Source organism: Mixophyes fleayi, chromosome 1 (assembly GCF_038048845.1).
Source record: "Mixophyes fleayi isolate aMixFle1 chromosome 1, aMixFle1.hap1, whole genome shotgun sequence".
Lineage (NCBI taxonomy): Eukaryota > Metazoa > Chordata > Amphibia > Anura > Limnodynastidae > Mixophyes > Mixophyes fleayi.
In genome coordinates this window covers 61,992,349-62,019,007 of record NC_134402.1, presented here as the reverse complement: position 1 = coordinate 62,019,007, position 26,659 = coordinate 61,992,349, and the positions used below count along the sequence as shown (strand labels likewise).

At 39.4% G+C, this 26,659-nt stretch overlaps 1 protein-coding gene across 1 annotated transcript in view; it reads right to left on the bottom strand.

Annotated features, from left to right (window-relative positions):
• Nucleotides 1–2,486: 2,486 nt before the first annotated feature.
• ATP10D (ATPase phospholipid transporting 10D (putative)) overlaps nt 2,487–26,659 on the bottom strand; it is a 53,630-nt gene continuing 29,457 nt past the window's right edge. The window contains exons 5-23 of the mRNA XM_075195287.1: nt 26,148–26,233; nt 25,864–25,970; nt 25,330–25,461; nt 24,361–24,488; nt 22,998–23,250; nt 17,580–17,815; nt 16,932–17,117; nt 14,388–14,973; nt 13,537–13,640; nt 13,199–13,325; nt 12,846–13,030; nt 12,252–12,555; nt 11,454–11,530; nt 9,427–9,552; nt 8,420–8,620; nt 7,363–7,443; nt 6,588–6,692; nt 5,756–5,943; nt 2,487–5,017 (exon numbers count right to left, since the gene is read on the bottom strand). Of these exons, the coding sequence (XP_075051388.1) occupies nt 4,792–5,017; nt 5,756–5,943; nt 6,588–6,692; nt 7,363–7,443; nt 8,420–8,620; nt 9,427–9,552; nt 11,454–11,530; nt 12,252–12,555; nt 12,846–13,030; nt 13,199–13,325; nt 13,537–13,640; nt 14,388–14,973; nt 16,932–17,117; nt 17,580–17,815; nt 22,998–23,250; nt 24,361–24,488; nt 25,330–25,461; nt 25,864–25,970; nt 26,148–26,233 (3,438 nt within the window). The 3' untranslated portion in view covers nt 2,487–4,791. The remainder of the gene's footprint in view (nt 5,018–5,755; nt 5,944–6,587; nt 6,693–7,362; nt 7,444–8,419; nt 8,621–9,426; nt 9,553–11,453; nt 11,531–12,251; nt 12,556–12,845; nt 13,031–13,198; nt 13,326–13,536; nt 13,641–14,387; nt 14,974–16,931; nt 17,118–17,579; nt 17,816–22,997; nt 23,251–24,360; nt 24,489–25,329; nt 25,462–25,863; nt 25,971–26,147; nt 26,234–26,659) is intronic.

Here is a 26,659-nt window from a genome sequence, read left to right as displayed (position 1 = left end):
TGAAAACAGAGACCAAGAACTAGCACATGGATATTCCAGCCATTAAACCTACTTTTTAATATTTTGCATCGTTCTTTGAAAGTGATGGCAACACATTCCCAGGTTAGGGTAGGTACTTGCAGGATAATGTAGGACCTTTAATGCTAAGCTGTGAGTTTACAGGTCTTGGCCAAAATATAAATGGATTCCTCATCTCTGTAGAGCGCTGCGGAATTAGTGGCGTTATATAAATAAATGATGATTACGCTTTTACTTTTCCAGATTTTTATTTTTCTATTGCACAACACAGTAAGTACTGCATTACTATACAACTGGCCCCTCTACCCAACCTAGACTGGATCTGAACACCTGTAAAATAGTATTATAAAAGCGGTCACGCCAACCGGTTAAGCCAACCAAAAGTGTAAAACAAAGAGGTGGAATCCCTCATATGTAAAGTCTGACATGATAATATTCTCTTCAGAAGGCCCCATTTATGTTTGAGCTTTCATATCTTTGTTTGGGGACCACCACTCAATTTTCTACCCCCCCCCCCCACCCCCTGTTGTAGCAAATAGGTGCGCTTCCTCCCTTGGGACACCAGCTGTTGCCTGAAGCTGGACAGAAGACAGCCCCCTACACATTGCAAAGTAGGAGACACCAATTTGTCTGGACGGACGCAATAAATTCGATCTATTCTGCTCTGTTTATCTTGGGACTAGATAGACTGAGTCCTAATACACTGTGAACTTCAGATAACTGGTGCTACGTGAATGTGCAAGTTCTAAAGTGCATATTTTGGGTGTAGATAGGGTGTCCAAAAATTGGACAACCTGAAAAGTCCTATATTTTTGCCATGCCTTGTGTGAGGAAGACAGATTGATATTTAGGGCTCGAGCACATTCGCAGCAGTTCAGTCTTTCCTCTGTTCCAAAAAAATCACAGAGATCACCATACTCTATGAAGAGTCGCTGGTTCAGTGTACACAGAGCGGGTGACAAACCAGTAATACACAAAGTAGAGACATTTTTACTTTCCCTGGCACTGCTCATATAGCAATGTTACAAAAATGGGCATGTGTACTTCCACCTGCACACACACAACAGCGGAGACAGGAAAACGTCTTTGCGCTTCTAGTATTGTTAAGCACACTCTCACTAAAGCAAAGCTCACGAATGATGTAATATATGACAATATATGTTTGTTACCATATTAGGATTTAATTTGCACTCTAATGCTTTGAAGAGGTCTTCCAAATCATCCCAATCACTTTATGGAGATTGCCGAATAAGCAAATATGTGCTTACCATTTGAATTCCAGAGTGATTTAAATTTGCCAAGACATAAATCTGCTTAAATATGACAGTTAGAAAATTATTTTAATAGTGAAACACGCACTGGGTTAAGGTCATGATTTTCAAATGACATCAGTTATCATTATCTTTAATTTATAAGACACAACAAAGGGTCCGCAGCGTCGTACATGACACATGGTACAGAAAGAACAAAACAAGAGTAAACATATATACACAGACACAGGTAACATGGTAATGCACATCAAATTATTACTGGGACAATGAGTGAAAGTGGTGGTAGAAATCAGTGAGAAGTAGGCCGAAGCTTTAGAAAACAGGGCTACAGAAGCAGGCCAAGAGGTACAGAGGGTGATGGAATAGTAGAAAGAGCACACAAGGAAAGAGGGCCCTGCTCCTGAGAGCTTACATCCTAAAAGAAAGGGGAGACACAAATAGGGTGGTACTAACTGGGGGAGAGAGCCGGGACAAGGGAGCTAGGAGGAGAACTGATAGACTTTAATAAAGAAATGAGTCTTAAGGGCACTCTTGAAGTCTTTGAGAGTAGATGCTAAACTGAGAAGATCGTTCCACAGCTGGGGAGCAGCCCGGGCAAAGTCCTGGAGAAGGGAGTGAGAAGAGGTGATGCAATTTGCACTTAGAATAAACAAGCTTTCCAGTGATCAGTTACAGCAAATCATTTTCTTTATTTTGGTTTACCAGCGATAAATCTATTATATACAAGACATTAAATGTAAACAAAACAGAATGCATAAAAATATTTGCTTTAAAAACAGTAAGAAATATTTAAGGTGCATGGTCCATGCAGCTCTGGCTCACGGCTGCATTGCTAAACACTTTTGCACAGCAAAGAGCTTTTACCGGCTACAGTGAGCATACAAATATAAGTATAATACAAATATAAAGATCATCAAATACAATTGAGGCAACACATTCCAAGGAAATACATGTGTGTGAGAGGCATCACACGTCTCAGCAAGCACAATGGTATAGTTCATTTCACCACATAAGGGTGCTAGATGCATACATGAAATCTAAGACCCTGAGCATAGCACTTGCATAGTACAATTTTAAAACTTTGCATAAACTGATTGCGAACCAAATGTATTATTTTTTCAGTTTACTTACTGTATTGGACAAAAAATAAAGTCAAAAACAGAACTAGCATTCAAACTTTCTTTTTTAAGTGGGGGGATTGCAGAAACATTATGGATACTGCTTTTGTAGCTCTTTACACACACAATCACGCACATCTTGGATTAAAAAACAAAAGCCATTGCAAAGCATCCAGCAACTGGTTATATAAGAGGATGGTTTGCATGTCACTACCTAAGGTGGTTACATACAACCCTCTTAAAAGAGACAACTCCAAGTTTAGTGGGGAAGTTAACTAATTACGCCCCCCTGTACAGCAAATAGGGAAACCCCACTTTAAAGAGATGGATATCTTGAATTGTTCTAGTGTTCCCTGTAGCAACGGTGTAGTCACAAACAAGCTCGCTGCAAAGTCGACCATAGAGGTCTCTTTCGTGCTATAAAGGGACAGAATTCTACTGATCACTACTGTACAGATATGGAGGACTTGAGTCCTACAACACAGAGGGCCGGGCAGAGACGACTATTGGCTTTGGGTAATATGGGATGATCCCTCTATTGCTATATTTAGTTACCAACAGCTCCAATGAAGTTGTCAGGGCATAGGGACCTTCAACATACATATTTATGAATCTTACATAATTAACCATTAAAAAATTTGTAAAATAATTTATATATAAAATATAAAAACTCCAGGATATTAATACTGCAGTTGAATTGGCATTACATCTAAACAAAATCAAAGTGCATTAATGGCCCACTAATCCCCCTCCCCCCACCAAAAAAAAATAATTCCCAAATTAAATAAACATCTTCTAACATTCACAATTACATATGTAATGGTCCCTATATCGTGACACGAGTACACACTATTGTTCTTTATTTTCAGCTATTTCATGTTCTGAGGGGCTGCTTGCAGTGTCCTTTCATTAATTTAATCAAAACAAACAAAAAATAATACTAGTAAAAATAGGTTAACTGAAAAAGTAATACTTTAGTAAAACAGCAACATTTTGGTTCTGACCAGACCCCTCTCACACATTATTGTTGTACTTTGGCAACAACACTTCAACAGTAACCTTTAGTGTGGTCATTGTTTTTACACTACATGTCTGGATTCAGCTATTGGACTTTTCTGTTATAAAAAACATCTTTTGTTCTGAAAAGCTCCTAACAACAATTTTGTCTATAAAAGGCAACATGCATTTTTAATAAATTTATGGTTTAGCAAAGATAGCAACAGTAAAAATAGTAATGGTGTTTATCCAAAGAAATGGTTTCAGAGTAGTAGTGAAAAGAAGCACCATTAACATTGGATTGCGCCCTTGTTCTGAGCCCGGGACAATTCTCAGTTCTCTTCTTTTTCAAAAGAAAATTGATCCATATAGACTGGTGTTGGTTGTTTAGTAAAACGCTGAACATGTGAATGCTAAAATAATGGCAGAGTTTAAAAAGATAATCTATGAATAATCAATGTCCACGCATTTGTATTTCAGTGCTGCTGGAAAACGAGTTGGAGTTTGATTTAAAGAATCCATAGCCTATGTCCAATATAGGAACACAGAAAGTTGGACCACAGTGAAGTGGTGAATCATCATTGAAACAGCATAAAGATACAGAACAAACAAATTGCCCATGTCTTTACATAAAACAAACGTAACAAGTAGAACAGTGATTGCTTAACATAACACCATTGTAAAAAACAAAAACATAATGCTGGTAAAACTACAAAAAAAATATATAAATAAAATGACTACATGTGAAAATATTGTATCTTGGTTTTTGAAAAACACACAATTTAAAGAAATTTCATTCTTGATACTTTTGAAGTACACATTTTACACAGATATGAAATACCAAAGTAAGCAGTACATCAGACGTACACGTTCGGTATAAAGTCACAGTTAGCTTGATCAGTTTACATCAGGCATGCTGCAACAACACACACACGAGCTATTTACTTTATTACTCCTAGGGCAGGACCAAGTTAAAGGGTCAATGTGGGGGATAATTTATGAGCTAATTAGTGTAATGGAAATTTGACACAAACCTATAGTTTAACAGCATTAAATAAAATAAATCACTCTGACCCCCCCCCAGCATCAACCCCAACATTTGTCCATGCTTCAGTTGTGGTAAATCTCATCCCAAAACGCCATCAGAATCTTATCACCAATTACCCAAGCGTGGCTGGATGACCATATTATTCCTTTTTTTTTATATTCTCCTAAACACATTAAAAGCTCTCTAGGAGGTTTAGAGCTTAGCAGCAGGAGTGAAATACAATACTTTTGTTTGTTTTCCCTTTTTAAACACTGAAAGTTGATTGTGAAACACTGAGGAAAAATGGACTTTCAGTCTCTTTACTTCTTTCCAGCATTGCTAGATACTGCTAGCACATATCCTAGCTTGCGTGCTGAGAATCCGTTGCAGGCAGCATACAAGCAGCCTCTTCATCTTCATTTGTTGTTATGCTGCCATCTGCTGGCAGTGCACGGAATGAGGTATTGTTAGGCTGCCCCCAGTGTTTAATCGCATGCGAGCGCTCTTCTGGTATCATCACATCGAGCTGCTTAGCTCTCTGCTGTGGAGTGGGGAACAGCGCGCCTTGGAATATCCGGTAAACATATCTAAATATAAGAAATGAAAAAGAATGTTAAGAGTGGAATTCTGGTCTGCAATCTGGAAATATTTTGCAAAAGGTGGGAAAATAAACAGTCACCAGTGCATGAACTAACTGGAGCTTCAGAAGATAGAACACATACAATTAACCCTTTGATAACATGATTTTATGTTTTTACAACGTTTCTTTTTCTTATCATTACCTTTCACTTTCGTAACCTACCAAAGGCTGATTTGATAGTGTTTTTCAGGACATATAGAGAGTTTCTTTTGGCAACATATTCAAATAGATTAAAGGTCTATATTACTACCTGGGGCAACGCCGACATAAATTAAAGTTAAGGGAAAATTTACTTGTCCATAATTATTCCTGTGGTTACTTTTAGAGTTATTCAGGAGCTGGCACTAGAGAGATATAACTCTACAAATCAGCATTAGAGAGATGCCGACAGGTCCTAAGCAGCATCACAAAAGTGGAGTGTTCAAACAAGTAAGCCATAACGAAGATATAGAGTTTGTGCTTCTGGCTGACTTTTTGTAGCTATTCGCTCACACCGCTGTTTTATTTTGAATTATAGCTCATCTGTTAAGGTTCACTTACTTGGCATGAAACGCGTCTCTCTTTGAAACACACATTGGTATGTAAATATTTGTCCTCTTAGGAAAGTTGTATAATGACTTGGACACATTTTGCAGGAATAACAAACATGATGAAGCATATTGCTTACATGAAACGTTTCATGTACCTTGGCAGGAGTGCAGCAACAACGGACATCAGACAGACGAGATAGAACATTGGGTCGGACACGTGAGTTTGCATGATCCAGTACGGATTAGCGGGCGGCATGCATTTCACACACGCTGCTCCAATGGCCAAGGAGAAGAGAAAATAGGCAACGATGCTAAGACCCATCGCCGTCCAATGAATCCATGTCTGAAATACAAATCAGATTGGAAATAAACATGCTGAATATGGTTATATAAAACTGCTGTGATAATCTTTACTATACGGTAACAGAAAACACCAACAGGATAGTGCTTCAGATTTAAAATTTAAATTGTATAATGTGTTTTCCCATATTGTACGTACGGATCCCAGATAGATGGATTTGCACATACAAGCAGGGCCGAATTTACCACTATGCAACCTAGGCAATTGCCTAGGGTCCAGAGAGCCCACCCAGGGCCGGCGGTGAGACCACCCTTTAAAAATGGTCTGCTACTTATGGGCCAGTGCTATATGCTTGCCCCCCCGGGCTAAAGTCTGTCAACCAGCCCCTGAATAGGGGTATATGTTATGCTAAAAAACTATAAGGCTATGGATTTTTGCAGGGAGGGGGCCCCAAACCAGTATCTTGCTTAGGGCCCCATGAGGTCTAAATTCGGCTCTGCATACAAGCCTAAATTAATGAGCTTTAGGGATATTACATTCATTTCAATTGTTACATGAAATGAAAAAAAAAAATAAAAAAAAAAAAAAAATAGTGGAATGCCCTAATCACAAGGGAATATGTCTGCCAACGTCTGGTCCAGGCTCCCAGCAGCGATCTCTTCTGTCTGTGTTTTATATGGACTCACCATGGTCTTACTTTCAATCAGAAGATGCAGCAAAACCACAAAGAGTGTTGCCGTTATGATGAAGCTTCCAAAAGAAAAGATATCCATTTCAGAGCCGAGATAAGTCTACAAAAGAAGGGAGAATATTAATAATGCAATATAAAGTGGTGGTATACTGTGCGCCAGAGCACACTGCACTGAAACGTATGGAATTCCTTTTAAGAGATTCTTCAAATATTTATTGTTGGTAGTGATGCCGATAAATTAAAGCCAGACACAAACATTTAAAGAGGGAAATTCAACCCTTAAAGGATGGCTCAACCCCAGTTTTGTATGGAGTTCAAGAAATTATACTATAGTACAGATTTTGTTTTTTGTTTTTTATATGAAGTTCTACTTTCCCCCCAATGACTAACAGTCCAGTGACTGCTTACTAAAATGGGCCCTAATAAACTAACAGCAATGTTGTCAATGCCCCTCCCATATGAGCTCCCCATTCACATCAAAGGTAAGTTTACAGAGGATGGGAATTAAAATAAGCAAAACGTAGGAGGAGCGCTTTGCTGGTTTGTTACAAGCATCAACGGACCCAAAGAGGAAGAGGGAGAGTGTGAGTGTGAGTGTACACACATACCAACACCTTGCCAGAACACTATCCCTAGCTAGTAAAGGATAGTTCAAGTAATAACTTAGATATATTTTCAATCAAGTTGGGAAACCAATTAAATGTGCATTATATTTTACTACAGTAATAAAGACACTTGACTTTACATAGGGAGCATCTTACACTACTTACAAAGTAAGGGATGAAGAAGCATGCAATACTTTGATAGAAGGCATCCAGTATGGTGACCCAGAACGTTGATGACTGGTAAGCCTACAAATGTGAAACACAGACCATTTATATACTTTTAATAACAACTTCAAGTTAAAAAATTATTTAAAAAAAAAAAATAAAAAAAAAAAAAAAGGATAAATGCAATAACTAATGTCTTCTCCTTAACAAGTATGTGTTTGGCATTGGATATACTAGTACCTCGGGTAAAGAGGGATTCTTGGTGTACAAAAGGAGGTTTATTTACGAGGGGTTGTCAAAAAGTGAAAAACCTGTTTAATGTTACAAAAAATATTTTTATACAGTCATAACATTCAATAAACAAACATCAGATTTCTAAAAACACTGATCTACCAAACAAAGTGTTCGCAAGTAGATATATGAGCACGTCAAGATGAAGACTTTGGGCTACAGACTATAGTTATCTTTATTTTATTTGAATAATTTTAGTACAAAAAAAATAAATAAAAAAATGGGTATCCAACAGGCAGTGTTTTAGTGGAAAAGAAAAATTTGTAACCAAGAAGCTGTGTCAAAAGTTGTTAGTATGCCGGACTTTGAAATTGGGTTTTTATTTCTGGCTACATGCGCATTCCTAACAAAGACCACAATCTAGCAAAGAGGCTGTGCAAAGTGGTGATGCGGAAATGGTACGTGCACTGGGGTATCGCACAAGATGGACAAAGATGCACAAAAGAAAATGTCCTGCATCTCGTCTTTTTTCCATTTAGTAAACTGCCCCATACTTTGACTAAAATTGATCAATATCTTATTTTATAGTCACTATTAGTTTTTAAAGTGGACTTATCATTTACACACAGCAGAGGCTCCCATTGTATGGGTAAATTGAAATTCAGAAGAATGGAGCCGATGAATTCATTAACAACCAGTTCCCGTTGAATACAAGTCATGTCCCAGATATTATGCAGTTGATAGTGATTTGGAAGGCTGGCTACTTGTTAAAAGGGAAGAATAGAATGTGTGGACTACAATGAGATTCTCCTTTGTCTGCTCCTACCTCTGATGTCTGCCCAGATTTGTAGAGCTCTGGCAGCACAAGGAGAGTGTCCGCAGACACGTCTTTATCCAGAACACCATAGATTATTGGTGGCACAGATGTGAAAATCAGATTGAACAAAATTAACATCCAAAAATCTGTCATCGATGTCCCAGAGAAACCACAGAAGAACTGATACCAGAACAAAAGGTTAACAAACATCTGGGGGGAGAAAAACAACAATAATGTTTCCTTTTATTTTACAACGACTATGATTAAAGTATAAACCATTTCATAAACTGTATAGCTCTTTCTTTATATACAATAACATACAGCATAAACCATTACAGTCCTGGCCTTCCAACAAACAATATAGATTTTGAGGGTCAAAAGATGTGCTACATTGGCCAACAGGTCTGTAGGGTGTAAAATGACATTTCTATACGGAAATAACTGTTGTCTCTGCACATATGTATAACAGCCAGGAATCCAGTGATCATCCACACATAATGTCTGCACGTAACAGACCATACTTGTACTGATCCGATTGGGGTGACAAGAACCCAGTGTTCACACTGCCTGCAATGTGCAGACAATACAATGAGAAACCCAGGGCTAACATAAAAAAAGGCAAGTAACATCAAGTCAGAAAAAAACAAGCCCGTGCTCTGTATATTCCATATTATATATGGTACCAGCTGCTTGGCAATAAACCTCCGCTCGGTATATCCCATATTGTATATGGTACCAGCTGCATGGCAATATAATTGCCCATATATGTATACAAAACAAAAAAAAAAAAAAAAAAAAAAGACAGTTGTCCGCGCTTATCCTTTACACCGCATATCTGTGTGTGTCTAGCAAAATGGGAAAACATGAGGTATTAGTTCATATTTTGATCAAAACATTTAAGCCTGCATCCCAGCGTCAAGGGCACCTGCAGGAATGTCCTTTTGTTTTTTTTAATGTGCACTTAACTCAATATGTAACATTGTCTGGTACATTTATCCTAATGTTGAATTACTTACCACATTCTTATAGAAGAAGTAGAGAATCATATTGGCTAGGCGGGTGTAGCACCAGTGACCATGGACAAGTAACAACTTCCTCAGGTGTTTAAAGCGGGAGACTGCAAAATCACTGGACATTACTGCCTGCAAAGCAAAGTACAACATGTTGGTACCTTCCTCTGTGGTACACCTAATGAGGAATACTGGTCATGTTCACACTATATATCCAATGCCCTTCCTGGCTTTGTCTCCCTGTGCTTACAAAAGAGATCCACAAAATCAAGGGTTATGCATAAAAATGCATTTCTGTAACAAACTTACTTAGTAAAATATAATCATCCCAGTTACTTAATATATATTATTCAGCTCAGCAATACACTGATTTTATATATATAATCTTGGCCTTCACTTTCTGTCATTGGAGGCTGCGATAAGATGGTGACCTCGCACTAAAGCAGCCATATTCCAATTGCATTTACCAACACGGCTGGTAATAATCCTATTGAGTCCAAGACGACCCATCCACAGACACATCAGTACTTTTGGGATCGCTTATAAAGAGACATCGGGCCAATTTGCGTTTTAAGATCAGTGGCCTTCTAAATATGTACAGAAGGACAGACAGATTTACAAGACACAAAGTAAAGACAGCTGGTCTAAACTACAATTATATCTTGTTGACTGCATCCTTATACAGACCTAAATGATCAAATTTTAATATGTGTATATAAAGTATAAAATAGCATAACTTTACAGAACTCATTATAAAGAAATGACACGCTAATAAGAATACAAGTTGATCACATGCATACATAAAACAGCACCTACAAAGATCTTAAGCTGGATACACCACTATGTGATCTTACTGCAGATGCAATTTCCCCAACCACTGAAGGTCCCGATGAGCATGCAGGTCCATACATGCAAACCTACACAATTTACCTTCAGGGCTGTGATAGTCATCTTTCATAACCATCTGCTGAAAAGTTCTAGGACTCTGTACACGCTACAGATAGCTGCCTTACGCTGTTGGCTGTGAGTGCGTACACACTTCCCGACATTGTTTCATTGTCTATCGTGAATTTTAGGAAGTTTAGAAAACCAAATTAACAGGTGCAATGTGTAGTGGTATAATCGTGGGAGCGTACACACTCTGAAGAAATGGTTGTGAATCGTGTGACATGCACTATACTTACATAGATGTGTACTCAGCTTTGCAATCTATGAAATCAATGTAAACAAAGTGGGAGGTTTACTAGCGGGCCAACTGCTAAGAGTTTTCAGCTTTCCCAAAACAAACCATTTCAGTAGCTCCAATTTTGGTATACATCTCCACAATACTTTACTTTCTTTGAACCATTCGTGTTTTCCATAATTGGTAAACTGTCTATATAGATGACAATGTAAACAAAACATACCCAGTGAGCAAATTACCAAGGTAATTTTGTACATAAATGATGTGGAAAAAAAGATATTTATGGACCTTCTTGATGTAGTGTCCTTGTTAATCATAGGACAAATCATACAAAGCTTTCTGAAGATAAACAATAACGTCCTTGTGGATACAGTTGCAGAAGAGATTAAGAGTATCAGTTCATAATTAAAGACATATGCGGAAGTAACAACCCCCTTGTACACAGAGCTTGAATTGAAAAATTTGCAGTTTCAAGTTTAAGAGCGCCATCTAGAGGGTGTATTGCTAACTGACAAAATTATTGAAATTGATCATCGTCTTGCGGCTGTTAAAGATGATTTGTGGTGCCACCAATTGAGTATGATAGATAGACAGATGGATAGATATATTATAGATATATATATATATATATATATATATATATATATATATATATATATATATACACACACACAAACGGCAATTTTTATAGCGCTATTTTTTCGTTTCCCTTTGTGCTGTGTGATGTTGTCCAGTGTCTTGAAGAAAATAAAATAAAAATGTAAGGACTCCTATATAGTTCTTACTACTTAGTCACAGTAATTTTCACTAAGGATCAATTTCATCTGAGTCACTTGAAGTTAAATAGTACCTGCATGCCTTCCTGGCCGGAAATGCCAACACCTACATCAGCAACTTGGATCATGCTCACATCATTGGCACCATCACCTTGCAATAAAAAAAACACAATAATGCTATGTAAAGCGGAGTCATCCTTAGGTATGTGTGCCACAGGCAATAAAAGCCAGGTATTTCACAAGACACATGGCGAAATAAGAGCAGAACAAAAAACAAAGTGACAGCGCAAACAGTCTAAAAACAACTAGAATTCCATGTGCTGCTATAGGTAGAGATTCACGATCTCTTATTGAAGTAATAAAGGGAAAAGACCTCCAGCGCACAGTAGGGATTATACTAATATCAATGTGAATATGAAATAAATATATATTTATACAGTCATCCATATATCTATCTACATCTATATCTATCTATCTCTGTCAGGCTAACAATGTAGGGTAATAAAAACTTAAGTGAAAATCCTTTTCTCCTAATATTTGAAAAATCATACCACAATATCTATGTCCTTCAGACATATGCACCGTAGGGTGTCATATGCAATATGAAAGGGGATGTGATACAGCATGCATTGTCCTCAATATCCGATATATCACACCAGCCTGACATGTGGTTACTAGTGTTTTGTGTCTTTATGCTATATCCAGAAGCGGACAACATTATACATAATATAGATATCTACATAGTGAACAAAAGCACATTTACTTTACATTGTTTACAAATAATTACACTTTAGTTAACTACCAAATCACAAAAAAATATAATGGATGCAAAACTGAAACTAAAAAAACAAAACCAGTGTCGTTTTACTAACCAATGGCTAAGGTCATCACTCGCAGGTTATTCCGAACCAGTTTGACCACTTGGCTCTTCTGTAGTGGAGTTGCCCTGCAGCATATGACTGCTCTGCACTGCCCTGTCAGCGCCAGGAACTTCTTCTGCATGGTTTCCTGCAGTGCAAACTCCAGACTCTTCCCATCTATTATTAATGCAAAGTGCAACTTTTCTTTCTCAAAATGGGAATTCTGCAGTTGCTCTCTTTTTTTCAGAGGACTAGTCGTCAAAACGTGTCTTTCAATTTCACTGATAACGTGATTCATGAGAACCTCACATGTTTCCTTTGAGAGAAGAGGAGATCAATTCATACAAACATGCAGAGCAACGTAACACACATCTTATGGGGCAAAATAACCTGATCTAAGAGAGTGATTTCCTGTCCTACAGATGACCTAAAACACCCACGCCAACCAGATACTCCGTTCTGATCAATGTGATGGGATTCTGCTCATTCACAACAGTAGTCTGACTGTCCAGACAGGTTCCAATGTCAGAACAAGGGTTTATCTTACAGCCATATTACAAAGCATTGTAAGAAACGCTCTCGTCATCCATATGTATTCGCACTCACATTGTCTAGTCTGCTTAGAGTGAAGATCTTGTCACAGTCTTCTAGCAGCTTGCAGGCATAGGCAATGTTCACTGCAGTCTCTTCCTTGTCCCCAGTAAGCATCCAGATTTTGATACCAGCTTTTCTTAAGGACTCTATTGTTTCTGGAACACCGTCCTGCAGACGATCCTCTATTCCAGTGGCCCCTGAAATAAACATGGATTGATTAAAGGGAAGGATAAACGTTTGGAGAAATACATATCTGCCCCCATCATTGAATGTCCATTCCTACACGTACTTCTAAAGGGAGAATAAACCACAGAAGCCCGTTACATAGGACTTAGACATAAGGCATTGTTACACAACAAACCTACCAAGTAGCGTTAGATTGGTTTCCAGTCTAAGTGCAGACTCGTATAAGAGTTCTTCTCGGTTATCAATACTGGTCTCTGCTATGAAGTGGGACTGGAGCCATTCCGCATACTCAAAATCAGTCATTACCTGCATGTCAGATACAGCAAGGACCTTTTATTAGCAAAAACAATGTACTAGAATCTAGGGCACACATAGAAACATCTTGTTCATGTGGAGGAAAGTCTTAGTACTATTGATGAAATAACATAACTGAATTACATATATATACACACACACACACACACACACACACACACACACACACACACGTCAGGGAAAAGGAAAAAGGACACATTACCTTCTTTGCAATACATAAAGTTCGGAGTCCACCTTTAGCATATTTATCTAAATGTTTCTGTGTTAACATTCGTATATCAGTCTGCAGCATTTCTGTTTTGTTATCTGAAAATAAAACATAACTAAATAATGTTATACTATATAAAAAGAAGCTATGTACATTTTTGCACACATTTAACGTGCAAAATGTCAGATTATTAGCATCGTAAAGTATAAAAACTATACATACAGATGACGGGCAGATCACTGGCTTATTCAGGTTGTATGTGGAAGTGAAAGGAGCTCATGAAACTAACCCTACAGGGCACTACTAGACTGCCCATAAACACTAGTATTACACTTCTTGTATACAACAGATTTCAAGATTCAAAGCAAATATACATGTCTTGGTTACTCCAGCAGAATATAGAGCGACGAAGCCCTAAACCCAAGTGAATAAGTATTACAAGCTTAAAAACAGTACTAAAACTGTATAATTATACCAAAATATTAGTTCATAAGCAACAATGATGTAATTTTAACTGGCTTGTTTAAATGAATGTCACAGGGCTTATAAAAGAATTGTTATAAAAAGGACATAATAAACAGAAGCTAACAGTAAAATATAACATGGAAGAAAATGAGAAGACTGGGACAGGAGATATGTTATGTTATAAAAATTGAATTTTTAACCAATTTCAATAAAGCAGTTTGTGTTCACTAAAACATCACCACATAAGGTGGTGGCACATACACATCTTACTGGAATTAGAACGTCAGCATTTATATACATTTTTGAATGCAAGAGATTACACAGAATTATTTGACTCTGCAGTACACCGAGTCTTGGCTGGAAGGGGCCTTGGAACTTACCATCAGAAGTCACAGACAGGAGATCCATGATAACAGAGTCTGCGCCTTTTGTGTAAACCACTACCGTATTGGAGATCGGATGGCGCACCACAACAGACATCCTTTTCCTCACAGAGTCAAATGGCAGAATGTGCAGCAGTTGAAATGTTAAGGACCCAAGAACACCAAGCTCCACGGTGACCTGGTCAGGTGTCCGTGACTGAAGAGTACATCTGTAAGCCCTAGCGGCGTGAACCAGAGCCGCTTCATCCGGGGACTCCGCCTCATAGTACAGCACGCACCCTGTAGGTTTATTATTGCCATCGTTGGGACCTGCAAGGTCTGACTGTTCCAAGCTCTCAAGATGTATTTTACTCCCAGAGTCTAAACTAACGTCCAAGTTGTGGCCACCGTCGGCAGGGGAAGCCAGCTTCACTCTGCTGAAAAAGGGCAGTTTGCTCACAAAGTTGTTGGGAGTTTCTGAGCTTGAATCTTTTCCACTTGAAAGTGAAGTTGAGCTCAGTTTACGAAGAGAGAACTTTTGAAACATCTGCTTGATTTCCTCTAGGGATTTCATTGGAGATTTGATAAGGGATGGCATTCTTACCTGTAAAAGCATAATAAACATTATAAATACAGTTGCCTGGCAAATATGCTTCATATTATATATGCTCACCAAAATAAAAAGTACAGTTCATTGTGGACTGGATATTTTGGATTGCATAACTATCAAAGTAAAATATATCTGAATGGCGCTGTTGCTTGTATAATCGACCACACATCCACCAACAATGGAACAATGCCATCAATGGCAAGTAACAGAGAAAGAAAATTTAAAACCAGAATACTTGCTTGGATTTATAAAGCAATAACATGTTATACATTCGTTAGACATAGGCGCACTTACTGTATCCAGCATTCAGAATACTAGAACACAGAACCGTTTTAGTACACAAGAAAGCCATGCACAAAAAAATACTTTTTCTGTGCTGTGATTAATATAAAATAAATCAGACCTCGGGAGCAATGGCTAGACAAATGCCCCCTAAAAAACAACCCCCACCTTCCGTAACATTTCTGGGGAACACAAGTGTGTAAGTGTGTGTGTGGTATTCTTGGCCAGTGATGTCCGACACAGACCTGTTCTTGAAGCAGAAATAATATCCCAATGTAACATGACTTCAAATACAAGAGCACTATGCCCATCAATACAATTATAGTGGCAGGCAAAAAAATAGCCAAATGTAGAAATCAAGACTGTGACTAGATAAAGTGTTGTCCTGAAGTCGCTAACCAAATAAAATGTTATTTTTTGATTGAAAGGTTTATAATTAGGTTATCTGAAGTGGATCATGATGCAAATAAATAACAATGACAAGAAACAAAGGGTAAAGATGGTTCTGGCCAAACAAGTTTACAAATGCAAGAGGTGCGACATCACGTTCAGCATGTTACAGCGTAGCTCCTGGCTCCAGGAATCCAGCAGACACAGGCACAGTGCAAGTACCTGGCTTATAGAGCAAAAATGGTAGCGCCGATCATTTTATGATGTACAGAGAATACGTAAACAATCATTCACAACAGTCACTGCCACATTGGAGCTTATATTCTAATTCCCCTAGTACACACACACTCTAAGGTGCTACCAGCATGTTTTTGGACTTGAAACCAGAGCACCAGAAGGAAAACCACACAAAACACAGGGAGAACATATAAACTCCAAAAAGATAGGGCCCTGGCCAGAATAGAACTCATGTCCTCAGCACTGTGAGGCAGCAATGCAAACACTTGCAAACATGATAGATCTTATATCTGCAAAATAGACCATTTGTGTATTCTGACAATTTAACCACTAAAGAAAATAAATACAAATAAAAAGAAAAAATACAAGAAAGTGTTTATATACCCCAGTAATGCAGCTATGTTTTTCCTGCAATAAATCCCCCTTCCCTAGCTACCAACCCCAGAGGGGTCCAATGCGCAGGACCCACCACAGATCACAAAAACAATTTTCTGGGCCAAAGGCTGCAAGCCCATGATACCACAGGGCTCATAGCCTGGAGTTGTGGTGTAAACTCCAAATACCGGTTGTCAACTGATCACAGGTTGTGAATTCAGATTGAAAGTCAACTTTCTGCATGTTGGCCAAACTCCAGTCTGTAAGCCATGGAGCATCAAGGTACTGCAGTCGCTGGTGACCTCTCATGAAGGACAAGGCCCAGTGCATGGGACAACAGTAATTTTGTTAGTTGAGAATTTGGGGATTTTAATTTGTGGAGGCGCCCAGACAATGAGATGATCAGGATCGGGCAATAATTCATAATGCTGCATGATCACATTTGTTGGTCTCCTTAGAGGTCTTCTGCCATTTCACACAAATTTGGGAGATTATACAAATTAAAAATGTTGCCCTTGGCTCCTGAAAATGCTATTTGTTACCTGCAAATTTTCCCCAACAATCTTTTTAATGACCATTTTCATAAAAGCTGTAAGGATTTATTTTTCCTTTAAGCACACATATTGAACACTACAAGAAAAAAAGAAAATACACACACACTTTCATACCTTCTGGCGTGGCTGATTAGGCAAGGAGACCACTACAGTATTACAGATGGCTAAGGCAAGAAAGAAGTCGACAATGTACGAGGTCTCCAGTGCAGTCTCCTCAGCCTGATTGGACAGGTAAAGACAATGAGGAGTGATCTGGTAAAACTTCCTCAGTAATCCTGGGTCTGGCATCACATCCTTCTCCTGTTAAGAGAACACACTGAATCTAGTACCAAGCAAGAAAATTGCAATTTAAACCTGAAACTTTAATCATTTTGCAACACTTACCAAGATGCCAAACAGTCACACCAACAATAAAATAACAAAGTATTGCAAATTGTTTGCTGCCTAGATCAGCCCTTTGTCATCTGATTCTTTAAAACAAATTAGTTTTTAGAAATTCGATTTTCACAAATTTTGAGCACTATATTCTCTTGGGAGAATCTCCCTATATTTAAAATATGCCTAAGTAGAGCACAAGTAAAACAGCTGAGCGGGAGGCCTGAGGTCTAAAGACTACTAATAAATAACGTAAGCCTACTAATGTCCATGTTTAGGGCAATAAAAAAAGTTGAAACAACAAATGAGGTCCTAACTATGGAATAACTGGCTTTAGGTGGCAACACTCTTCCAAAGCTACACAATATATAAATTAACTGTACATACCATAGGACTGCTGAATGCAAAATGTCTCGGGTGTGGTAGAGAGCTGCCCCTGTCACCTTCTCCTGGCAGCTCTAGACGACTTGCAGACAGCTTGTTCAAAGACCTGTTGCTTGGCATACTCCTCACAGACTTGGGACTATGACTCTTGGGCTTATAGGTTTCACTTCTAGAGAAGGAGAGAGCTTCCTCGTCCTCTGAATGCAGATCAGATTCCTGATAGGACTCCAGTCTCCTGGCTTTAAATGCAAAGATAAAACAAAGTTGTGAATATATTAACATGTAAGCTTATATAAATATATGGTTAAAGTATATCCTAATAAATCTACCAAATATTGTCAGAAAACAAAATGGACAAATTAAAAGCTAACAGCAACTACAGCACTTCGGAGCAATGCTAGACAAATCCTAGGATAGAGGGAGCCATGACATGAGGGTGACTAATAAATACTAGACACCATAACAATCTGCCCCACCAAGCCACTTCCCTTCACACCTTCATTACTAGAAGCACCCCACACACCAAGCTCCCAACAAAATTCCCACCTTCATTACTAGAAGCACCCCACACACCAAGCTCCCAACACAATTCCCACCTTCATTACTAGAAGCACCCCACACACCAAGCTCCCAACACAATTCCCACCTTCATTACTAGAAGCGCCCCCACACACCAAGCTCCCAACACAATTCCCACCTTCATTACTAGAAGCGCCCCCACACACCAAGCTTCCAACACAATTCCCACCTTCATTACTAGAAGTGCCCCCACACACCAAGCTCCCAACACAATTCCCACCTTCATTACTAGAAGCGCCCCCACACACCAAGCTCCCAACACAATTCCCACCTTCATTACTAGAAGCGCCCCCACACACCAAGCTCCCAACACAATTCCCACCTTCATTACTAGAAGCACCCCACACACCAAGCTCCCAACACAATTCCCACCTTCATTACTAGAAGCACCCCACACACCAAGCTCCCAACACAATTCCCACCTTCATTACTAGAAGCGCCCCCACACACCAAGCTCCCAACACAATTCCCACCTTCATTACTAGAAGCGCCCCCACACACCAAGCTTCCAACACAATTCCCACCTTCATTACTAGAAGTGCCCCCACACACCAAGCTCCCAACACAATTCCCACCTTCATTACTAGAAGCACCCCACACACCAAGCTCCCAACACAATTCCCACCTTCATTACTAGAAGCACCCCACACACCAAGCTCCCAACACAATTCCCACCTTCATTACTAGAAGCGCCCCCACACACCAAGCTCCCAACACAATTCCCACCTTCATTACTAGAAGCGCCCCCACACACCAAGCTCCCAACACAATTCCCACCTTCATTACTAGAAGCGCCCCCACACACCAAGCTTCCAACACAATTCCCACCTTCATTACTAGAAGCACCCCACACACCAAGCTCCCAACACAATTCCCACCTTCATTACTAGAAGCGCCCCCACACACCAAGCTCCCAACACAATTCCCACCTTCATTACTAGAAGTGCCCCCACACACCAAGCTCCCAACACAATTCCCACCTTCATTACTAGAAGCGCCCCCACACACCAAGCTCCCAACACAATTCCCACCTTCATTACTAGAAGCACCCCTCACACCAAGCTCCCAACACAATGCTGCAAATCTTCATTACTAAAAGTACACCCATGACCATGATGACAACGGATTACACAAAACCACCATTCATTAATTACAGCTTTAGCGAAACATGATTGTCTATGCTATATGTACATTCTATTTAAGTTCAGTTATCCCTATAACACATAGTCAAACCCTAGCAAATTAAACATTTTATGATGCCTAACTTTTAACATGTTGTTTGTAGATTCCTGGCATTATATTGAAACAATATAATTAATATAATGAACGATAGAAGTTTTTAAACTGTAAATCCCAAGAACAATAATAGGATTTTTATACTTCCGTTAAATCCTTTTCTCTTAGCCCATTGGAGACACCAAGTACAGTGTAGGATCCAGAAGTGTAGGCACTTTAAAACTTTTAACATTTGTCTATAGCTCTCTATAACCCTCTACTGTTAGAACTTTAGTTTATGTTTAAACAAGCCCCACAGAAAAAGAAATAAAAAAATGTTCTCCAGACCCTGTTATAACTTTTGGCCGAACCCAACATGTGAGCCCGAAGCATGGTTTATACTAGAAACCAAAAAACCTGTTTGCTTTAAGGATCATGGCTTCAGCAGCCACGCCATTACAGCCAGCTGCTCTAAACCTTGGTGTGGAAATGGCTCTTGACTTAGAAGATCTGGTTATAGTGGCAGAAGCCACTATGATCCCAACCCATTGGTATTTCCAAGCCTATCAAGGCCAATATAGAGCTACCAGAATGACCGGCACATCTTCTCTCTTCACCTTCTTCAAGACTCTCAGAAGCGTTGCTACCAGAGGCAACAGATACCCCAGGTTAAACCACCAGAGAACCGATATGGCATCTACCAAGACTGCCCGTAGATCTCTTGCCCTAGAGCAGAAAAGCTCCACCTTGTGCATTAATGGAAATGCAATCATGTTGACGTCTGCTCGACCCCCACCTTTCCACAATTTGGCAAAAGACCATCGGATGCAGAGACCATTTGCAAGGGTGAAGAGTCTACCACTCAATTCTCCACCCCTGGCTAAAGGACTCCTGGTGCCGCCTTGATGATTGAGGTACGCCACCGCTGTGACATTGTCAAACTATCTTCACTGCCTTTCCCTGCAGCAAGTGCTCTGCACTTACCAGTCTGCATAACACCACTCGCAGTTTCAACACATTGACTGGATTCCTTGAAGCTCGAAAGACCCTGAAAGTGGCCGTGAAGATACACAGCAACCCCCCCACCCACCCACACTGACGGCTTGATTCCATCATGACCACAGTTCAGTCCCAGATATAAAACGTGCAACTGGTGCATAGATTCTAGCATGTATCTATGATTTCTCTGACCCAAGCATCCATGGTAGTGTCGAATCACTGGCCCCAGAAGAAGAGTAGATTGGCTCCAACCATAGCGAATCCTGAGTGGGCAGAATGCCTGCTATGCAGATTGCTTGTCTGAAGACTTGGCTAATGAATCTAGCAGTCCAAGTCTGCCTTACTTTCTGCAAACCATCCCTACTGGGGGCAGAAACTCAGAAACCTGTAATCTTTGGACTTAAGACCGTTAACAGGAAGGAAAACACTTATCCCCTGTTTGACTAATGAAGTTATAAAAGCCCAGGTGCAAACAAGACACTCCCTGAAAAAGGAGGTGACTCAAGAGTCCTCTTGCACTCCACATCAGCCTGCAAGGCCTTAAGACAGAGGATCTGAAAAGCTGAAACTGCCGAGGCGGAGATCCTAGTCCCAATCAGTCCCATGTCCAGAGTTGCCTCTCTCAATTCAGAAAGCTACATAGTACTTAACTGCACCAATGGGAGCAATTCGGACCCTAGCTGGCAGCTAACAAGCCCTCGGAAAGCTGTTTTGACGATCATTACACAGCTTTATTCACCTAAACAGAGGCTAAGGCAGGTCTTAAAGAGGCCCCTGCCACCAAGAAAATAAACTTAAAGATGCCCTTGAACTTATGATCCACACCATTCTTTAATGTGTCTGCATTGGGAATGGATTTGGTAATTGTTTTTGATAATTGTGCGACAGGTGTGTCCATCTTAGTAGGTGATCCCCATTTACAAATATCTTCAGAAGAAAGAGAACAACAGTTTTGCAGCCTACTGGATGCCTGAAACTGTTGTTTCGACAAGTTCCACACCTGGCCCAACAAATCATCCAGTTAACCAACTTCCACTTAAACAAAGAAGTCTCCACAGCTGTGTCTGGGATGTCTAACACAAGGTGCACCATCCTTATCAGCTCATCAAATCAGAAGTGACCTCTTCCCCAAAGGTGGAGTCCTCAGCATCTGACACTACAATCATCTTGCCCTCCTCCTGGGAGACACAGTTTGAATTTTACTCATTCCCAGGTTGAGGTGACACCACACTTCTGCTCGAGTTAAACTATGTGGCAGATTTCAACATCCTCTATAAAAAGGAGGAAACCTTAACTAGGTCCTGAACTGAAGTCATTAGACTTGTGGGGCAAACCAGTTCCTCTAAGACCACTGCCACAGGACTTTGGTCTGGTGCTTCAGACAATGGATCTGCCAATCCCCCAGCAGAGCCAGAAGGAATCTGGGAATCCCAGGAACAGGCAATCTGAGCGATAGATTTTTCAAAAAATCTAGCCCAGGTAGACTCCACAAAGCCAGAGCCCCCAAAGCACATGCGACCCAATCTTCAAACTGACGAGCTGCGCACCAAGCTTCCACTCCTGGCTGTCCAGAAGGCAATCTGGAGTTGAATATGGCACAGGTGAACTTCGTCATATTAGTTACCCCAGCTTTAGCCCTGGAGGATCATTCCCTGGCATGCCAGACACAGAGGGAAGAGAAGGAACAACACAGGACAGATTCAGCACACAACCAGAAAAACAGATGGATTCTGCAATACAGCCCCAGAGCCCAATCAATCTGAGGAACTAACCCCATAGAAAACTAACCCCACAGACTTGGTACCTTAAAGATGGAAGGGCAGAGACGTGCAGTGATGGAACTCCAAGATGGCTGCTGTTCCGGTGTATGCTCACAAGGAGTGAAAGACTACCAAGAAGGAAGTGCTGAAAGAGGAAGGAAGGAAGCACCCCCCCCCCCAACCCAAGGCCCAGAACTGGATTTGCAACCGTCCAAAATGACAGCCGCTTCCACCACTCCAGTGCCTAGAGGGGGCTTACACAGAGCAAGCGACATCTGACCCAACCCCATTAGGACATAAGACTGCTCCTCTAACAGAGGCAGCCTCCAAACCTGGGGCCCATCGTGACCAGTTCCCCCAAAGTCATCCGCCATTGGCGTCGGGGGTACCCACTCACAGTACCTTTGATCCACTGTTCCTACCAGCACATGGCAATCTGTGCTGTGCGATGCCCTGCTTCCAGCCACCATCTTGGACCTAGAGAACTGCTGATGTGGCTATGTGCAAGTTAAATATCATTAAATATAAAAAAAGAAAAAGAAATAAGACAAGTAATAAAAAGCTAACAAATCAGTCCTAGTAAAAATATGCCCCCACATTGCCAGGCACTTAACAGGAGAGGGGATAGAGGAGGAGGAACTACAGACATGTCCAAGTCAAGCCCCTTGAATTACTGATTTTCCCAGTGGAGTTTTAGAACATGAAATGGATTTTGAGGAGGATAAACACAAAACATGATCCTAACTTAGACAAAGTTATGTAAAACACTACTTCTCTGAATACATAAACAAAACAGAATACTCTGCATTTTAACAAGGCATAAGATTTGAACAGTGATGAAAACAAACACTTCCTTGTAAAGACATACCATTATCTTCATGGGAGTATTCCACACCAGCAATGCTGCATCTCCGGAACACCATCTTGTTTTCAGTAAGAGTGCCCGTTTTGTCGGAAAAAATGTACTGGACCTGACCCAGGTCTTCAGCAATATTCAATGCTCTGCATTCAATGAGAGAGTCAGATTTCTCACAATAAAAATCCCTGTCATTCTGAATCAAGTAGATCTGTCCCAGTTTAACTATTTCAATGGAGACGTAGAGAGAGATTGGAATCAACACCTGTAAAATCGTAAACTTGATTTAATTAAAACAAACATTAAGCCACGATCTTTAAAACCCTTCACATGCTCAGGAATGTACATTAAAATGGTCTGATTAACATATTAGCACACGAATTATACAAAAACAGACTAATTGGCAGCAATATGCAAGAATAATAATGACAATTTTATTTATATATAACATTTATATATTTCTATTTTTATCAATAGGACTTAGGATATGTAAACGCCAGGTCATCAAGACATGCTGCAACACAGTATCTGTATATTTTAGACTGCAGGGCAATTTACAGTCCAAAAAGTAGGCCAAAACTAGAGCAGCTCTCAAGCTAAGTAATTTCTCAAAATCTATGGAAGTTTGATCGGTGGGTGCAATAGACACAAAATCACTCCCTCCAGGGGGTAAATTTCTCAAGCTGCGGGTTTGAAAAAGTGGAGATGTTGCCAATAGCAACCAATCAGATTATAGTTAATTATTTAGTACAGTCTACAAAATAATAGCTAGAATCTGATTGGTTGCTATTGGCAACATATCCACTTTTTCAAACGCACAGTTTAGTACATATACCCCTAGGACAGTAAACAGTAACCAGTCATGCTGGCATCTGTAGGTGAATCCTCAAATCATTAATATAGCAGTATATTAAGAATTCTAATATGTACTAGATTTAATAGTAAAATGTACTCTCAGTAGAGAAAGTTGGACTAAGCTGAATGGACAAATTCTGCTGAATAGCGGCCCACGCATTTGTAAGTGGACACATGGTATATAGTGGAGCAGCTACAGGACTATCAGATAAGTAATTGAAGGGAGTGGGCTTACTGTGATGAGCAGAGTAACCAGAGTGTACCATTTAAATTGTTTTTGCCCCTTTCTACAAAAGTACCTGGCACTTATGAATCTCTAATTGCTTATGTTTCATGGCATTAGTCTTAAAAGCAGTTATTACATTTTACAGATACAGTGGGTGGATAGAATGCAATTTATAAGTAATAACCTGACAATGCTCATTAACAGTTTACAGTCTTAACTGTAGATTTAAAAAAAACAAAACAAAACAAAAACAAAAAAAACTCCAACATGTTAATTACAAATATGATGACAAACCTGAAGGAGGATTATCATTGTCCAAAACATATAGAAGCTGGCCAACGCTGGAGGGGTGTGCTCGCCACTGGGGTCCGGCATGCTAAAAACAGGGGCTTCAGGAAAGCCAGACAGCCAAAATCCATGTCCTTGTTTTTTAGAGTAAAAACAGATGTCAGATCTGAATATATGAGGAAAAGGTTGCAAACATGGACAAACTATTTCAATTTCATTATTAAAATAGATGAAATGTGTAACAAGCCTTGATTGCTGCATACATAAAGAGAGGAAGGGGGGCGGCAACATTAACAGACTGTCAAAAAAACAAAACCCACACTATCTGGATTTTAGAATGTTTGCGCTCAACAACTAGAGTAAAGACAGTCAATGTCCTAGCACAGAATATGGTATCCACAGATTCAGTTTAGCTTATTTTATACTAAAACAAAATTCATATGAATGCGTTCTTGAAATCCATATAGTCTTGTAATGTTGATCAAGGAAGTAATTTATGTTGGCGTCACAAGGGAAATTTTCAAACATTTAAGGCAAAATAGGATATTAATTCAGAGCTTTTCTTTTTTTAAACTTCATGTAGATAAGCAGAACAGAGTATAAGGAAGTTAACATGTGATGTTGGTAACTAGAATAACGATTTGCCAATTTAAAGCAGTCCCATACCAGGAAAGGTCACTTAAAGAAAAGAACACATAATATAATATATATATTTTATTTCTTATTGAAACGTTTTATGATAATAGGAAACGGATATCAAGAAAACAACATTCTAGATGGTTGTGCGTTTTTAAATTAAAAAAGATATTGTAACCACTGTCTTACTATCACTTATTGTGTGATGACAAACATTTAACTTGCCTAGTGATCTTTGCTAGAACAATGTGTGACATGCAAGAAGATGTAATTAATGCTGTACAGTCATAATCTTAGCAAGCTGCCAAATCTGTTGATACATTTTTATATTTTAATTACCCAGGGCTCCGACCAAGCACATTATCAATAAGAGCAGGACACACCACAATATATCAGAATTCAGCCGTCTTTCCAATCTGCTTCGCTTGTACCGGGGACCGTTGTTGTTCAGCATAGTCTTAGTTTCATGCCCTAAAAACACAAAGGACTCATTTCTTTGCAGCTAACAAACTCCTATCTTACCATCTTCGGTAAAGCTTTCAGAGCACTCAGTTACCAGCTTTGAGGCATTAACTCTATTACAATTTCTCTGGTTGCCAATTTATATATACTTATTGTCCTGTTAATCTAACCCACCGATGATGACTGCATCTCTATTTTCTGCAGCAGACTAAAGAAACCGGATTTAGCTTTTTTTTTGTTTTTACCGTTACTTTATTATTATATTACATTTTTTAGTTGTTGATTTATTATCAGGCACATGCCAGAGGGTTACAATAAAAAAACAAACAACGCACAAGGAACAGAAAAAACCCCCAAAATAAAACCCTAGTGTTTCCCCAAAAACACAACAGCCATTTAAAAAACACTAACCTGCATATACAACAATGCCAATAACAGCCTCTGTATTTCGCACAATGCAACCTCTCAGTAGCAAATTGTGTTTACCAAGACCAACCTTTTCCTCGTCTGGATGAGCTCTTTATAAAAAAGGAGAAAAAAAACAAAACAAATACCACTTTTACAATTTACAAACCAGATAAATAACGGTACAAAAGCTCCCTAGAATGTGTATTACACGATTATTTCATTTATATGTGGAATGATCTCCTTACTTTTGATAGTAATAAAGATGTGAGAAGGCATTGAATACTCACAGGAAGCCCTTGAATCTGCCAATGTCACTATTTGGAGTTTCACACTTGATCCTGCTTGAAAACTTTTCAGGCTCAAAGTCATAATCCTTAGCAAAAAAATAAATAAAATGGTGAACCATCAGTATTGGGTAACCACGGGACACAGCAGCAAACATTTTAGTGAGTGAATAGTATACATACAAAATTGTATGGTAACTAGGAGCGCCTTTAATCTGTGATTTGCTCCAGAATTAATCTAAACAGGTTTTTGTTTTTGTGACCAACAGAGTGTTTTTCTCAGGGTTTGTGTCTTCGATCTGACTAACCAAACTTAAAACATGCCTTTTCTATAATTGTACTGCAAAAGGACAGTTATTGCTTCCAGGATCTAAAAAAACAAAACAAAAACAACAACTCACTGCTTCACCATGGGGATATAGGTAGTTGCATAGTAGGGCACTTAGGAGTTAAAAAGATAAAAGAAGAAATCCTCCCCTCTATATAACCCCCCCCCTTCCCCCCACCGCTACAGT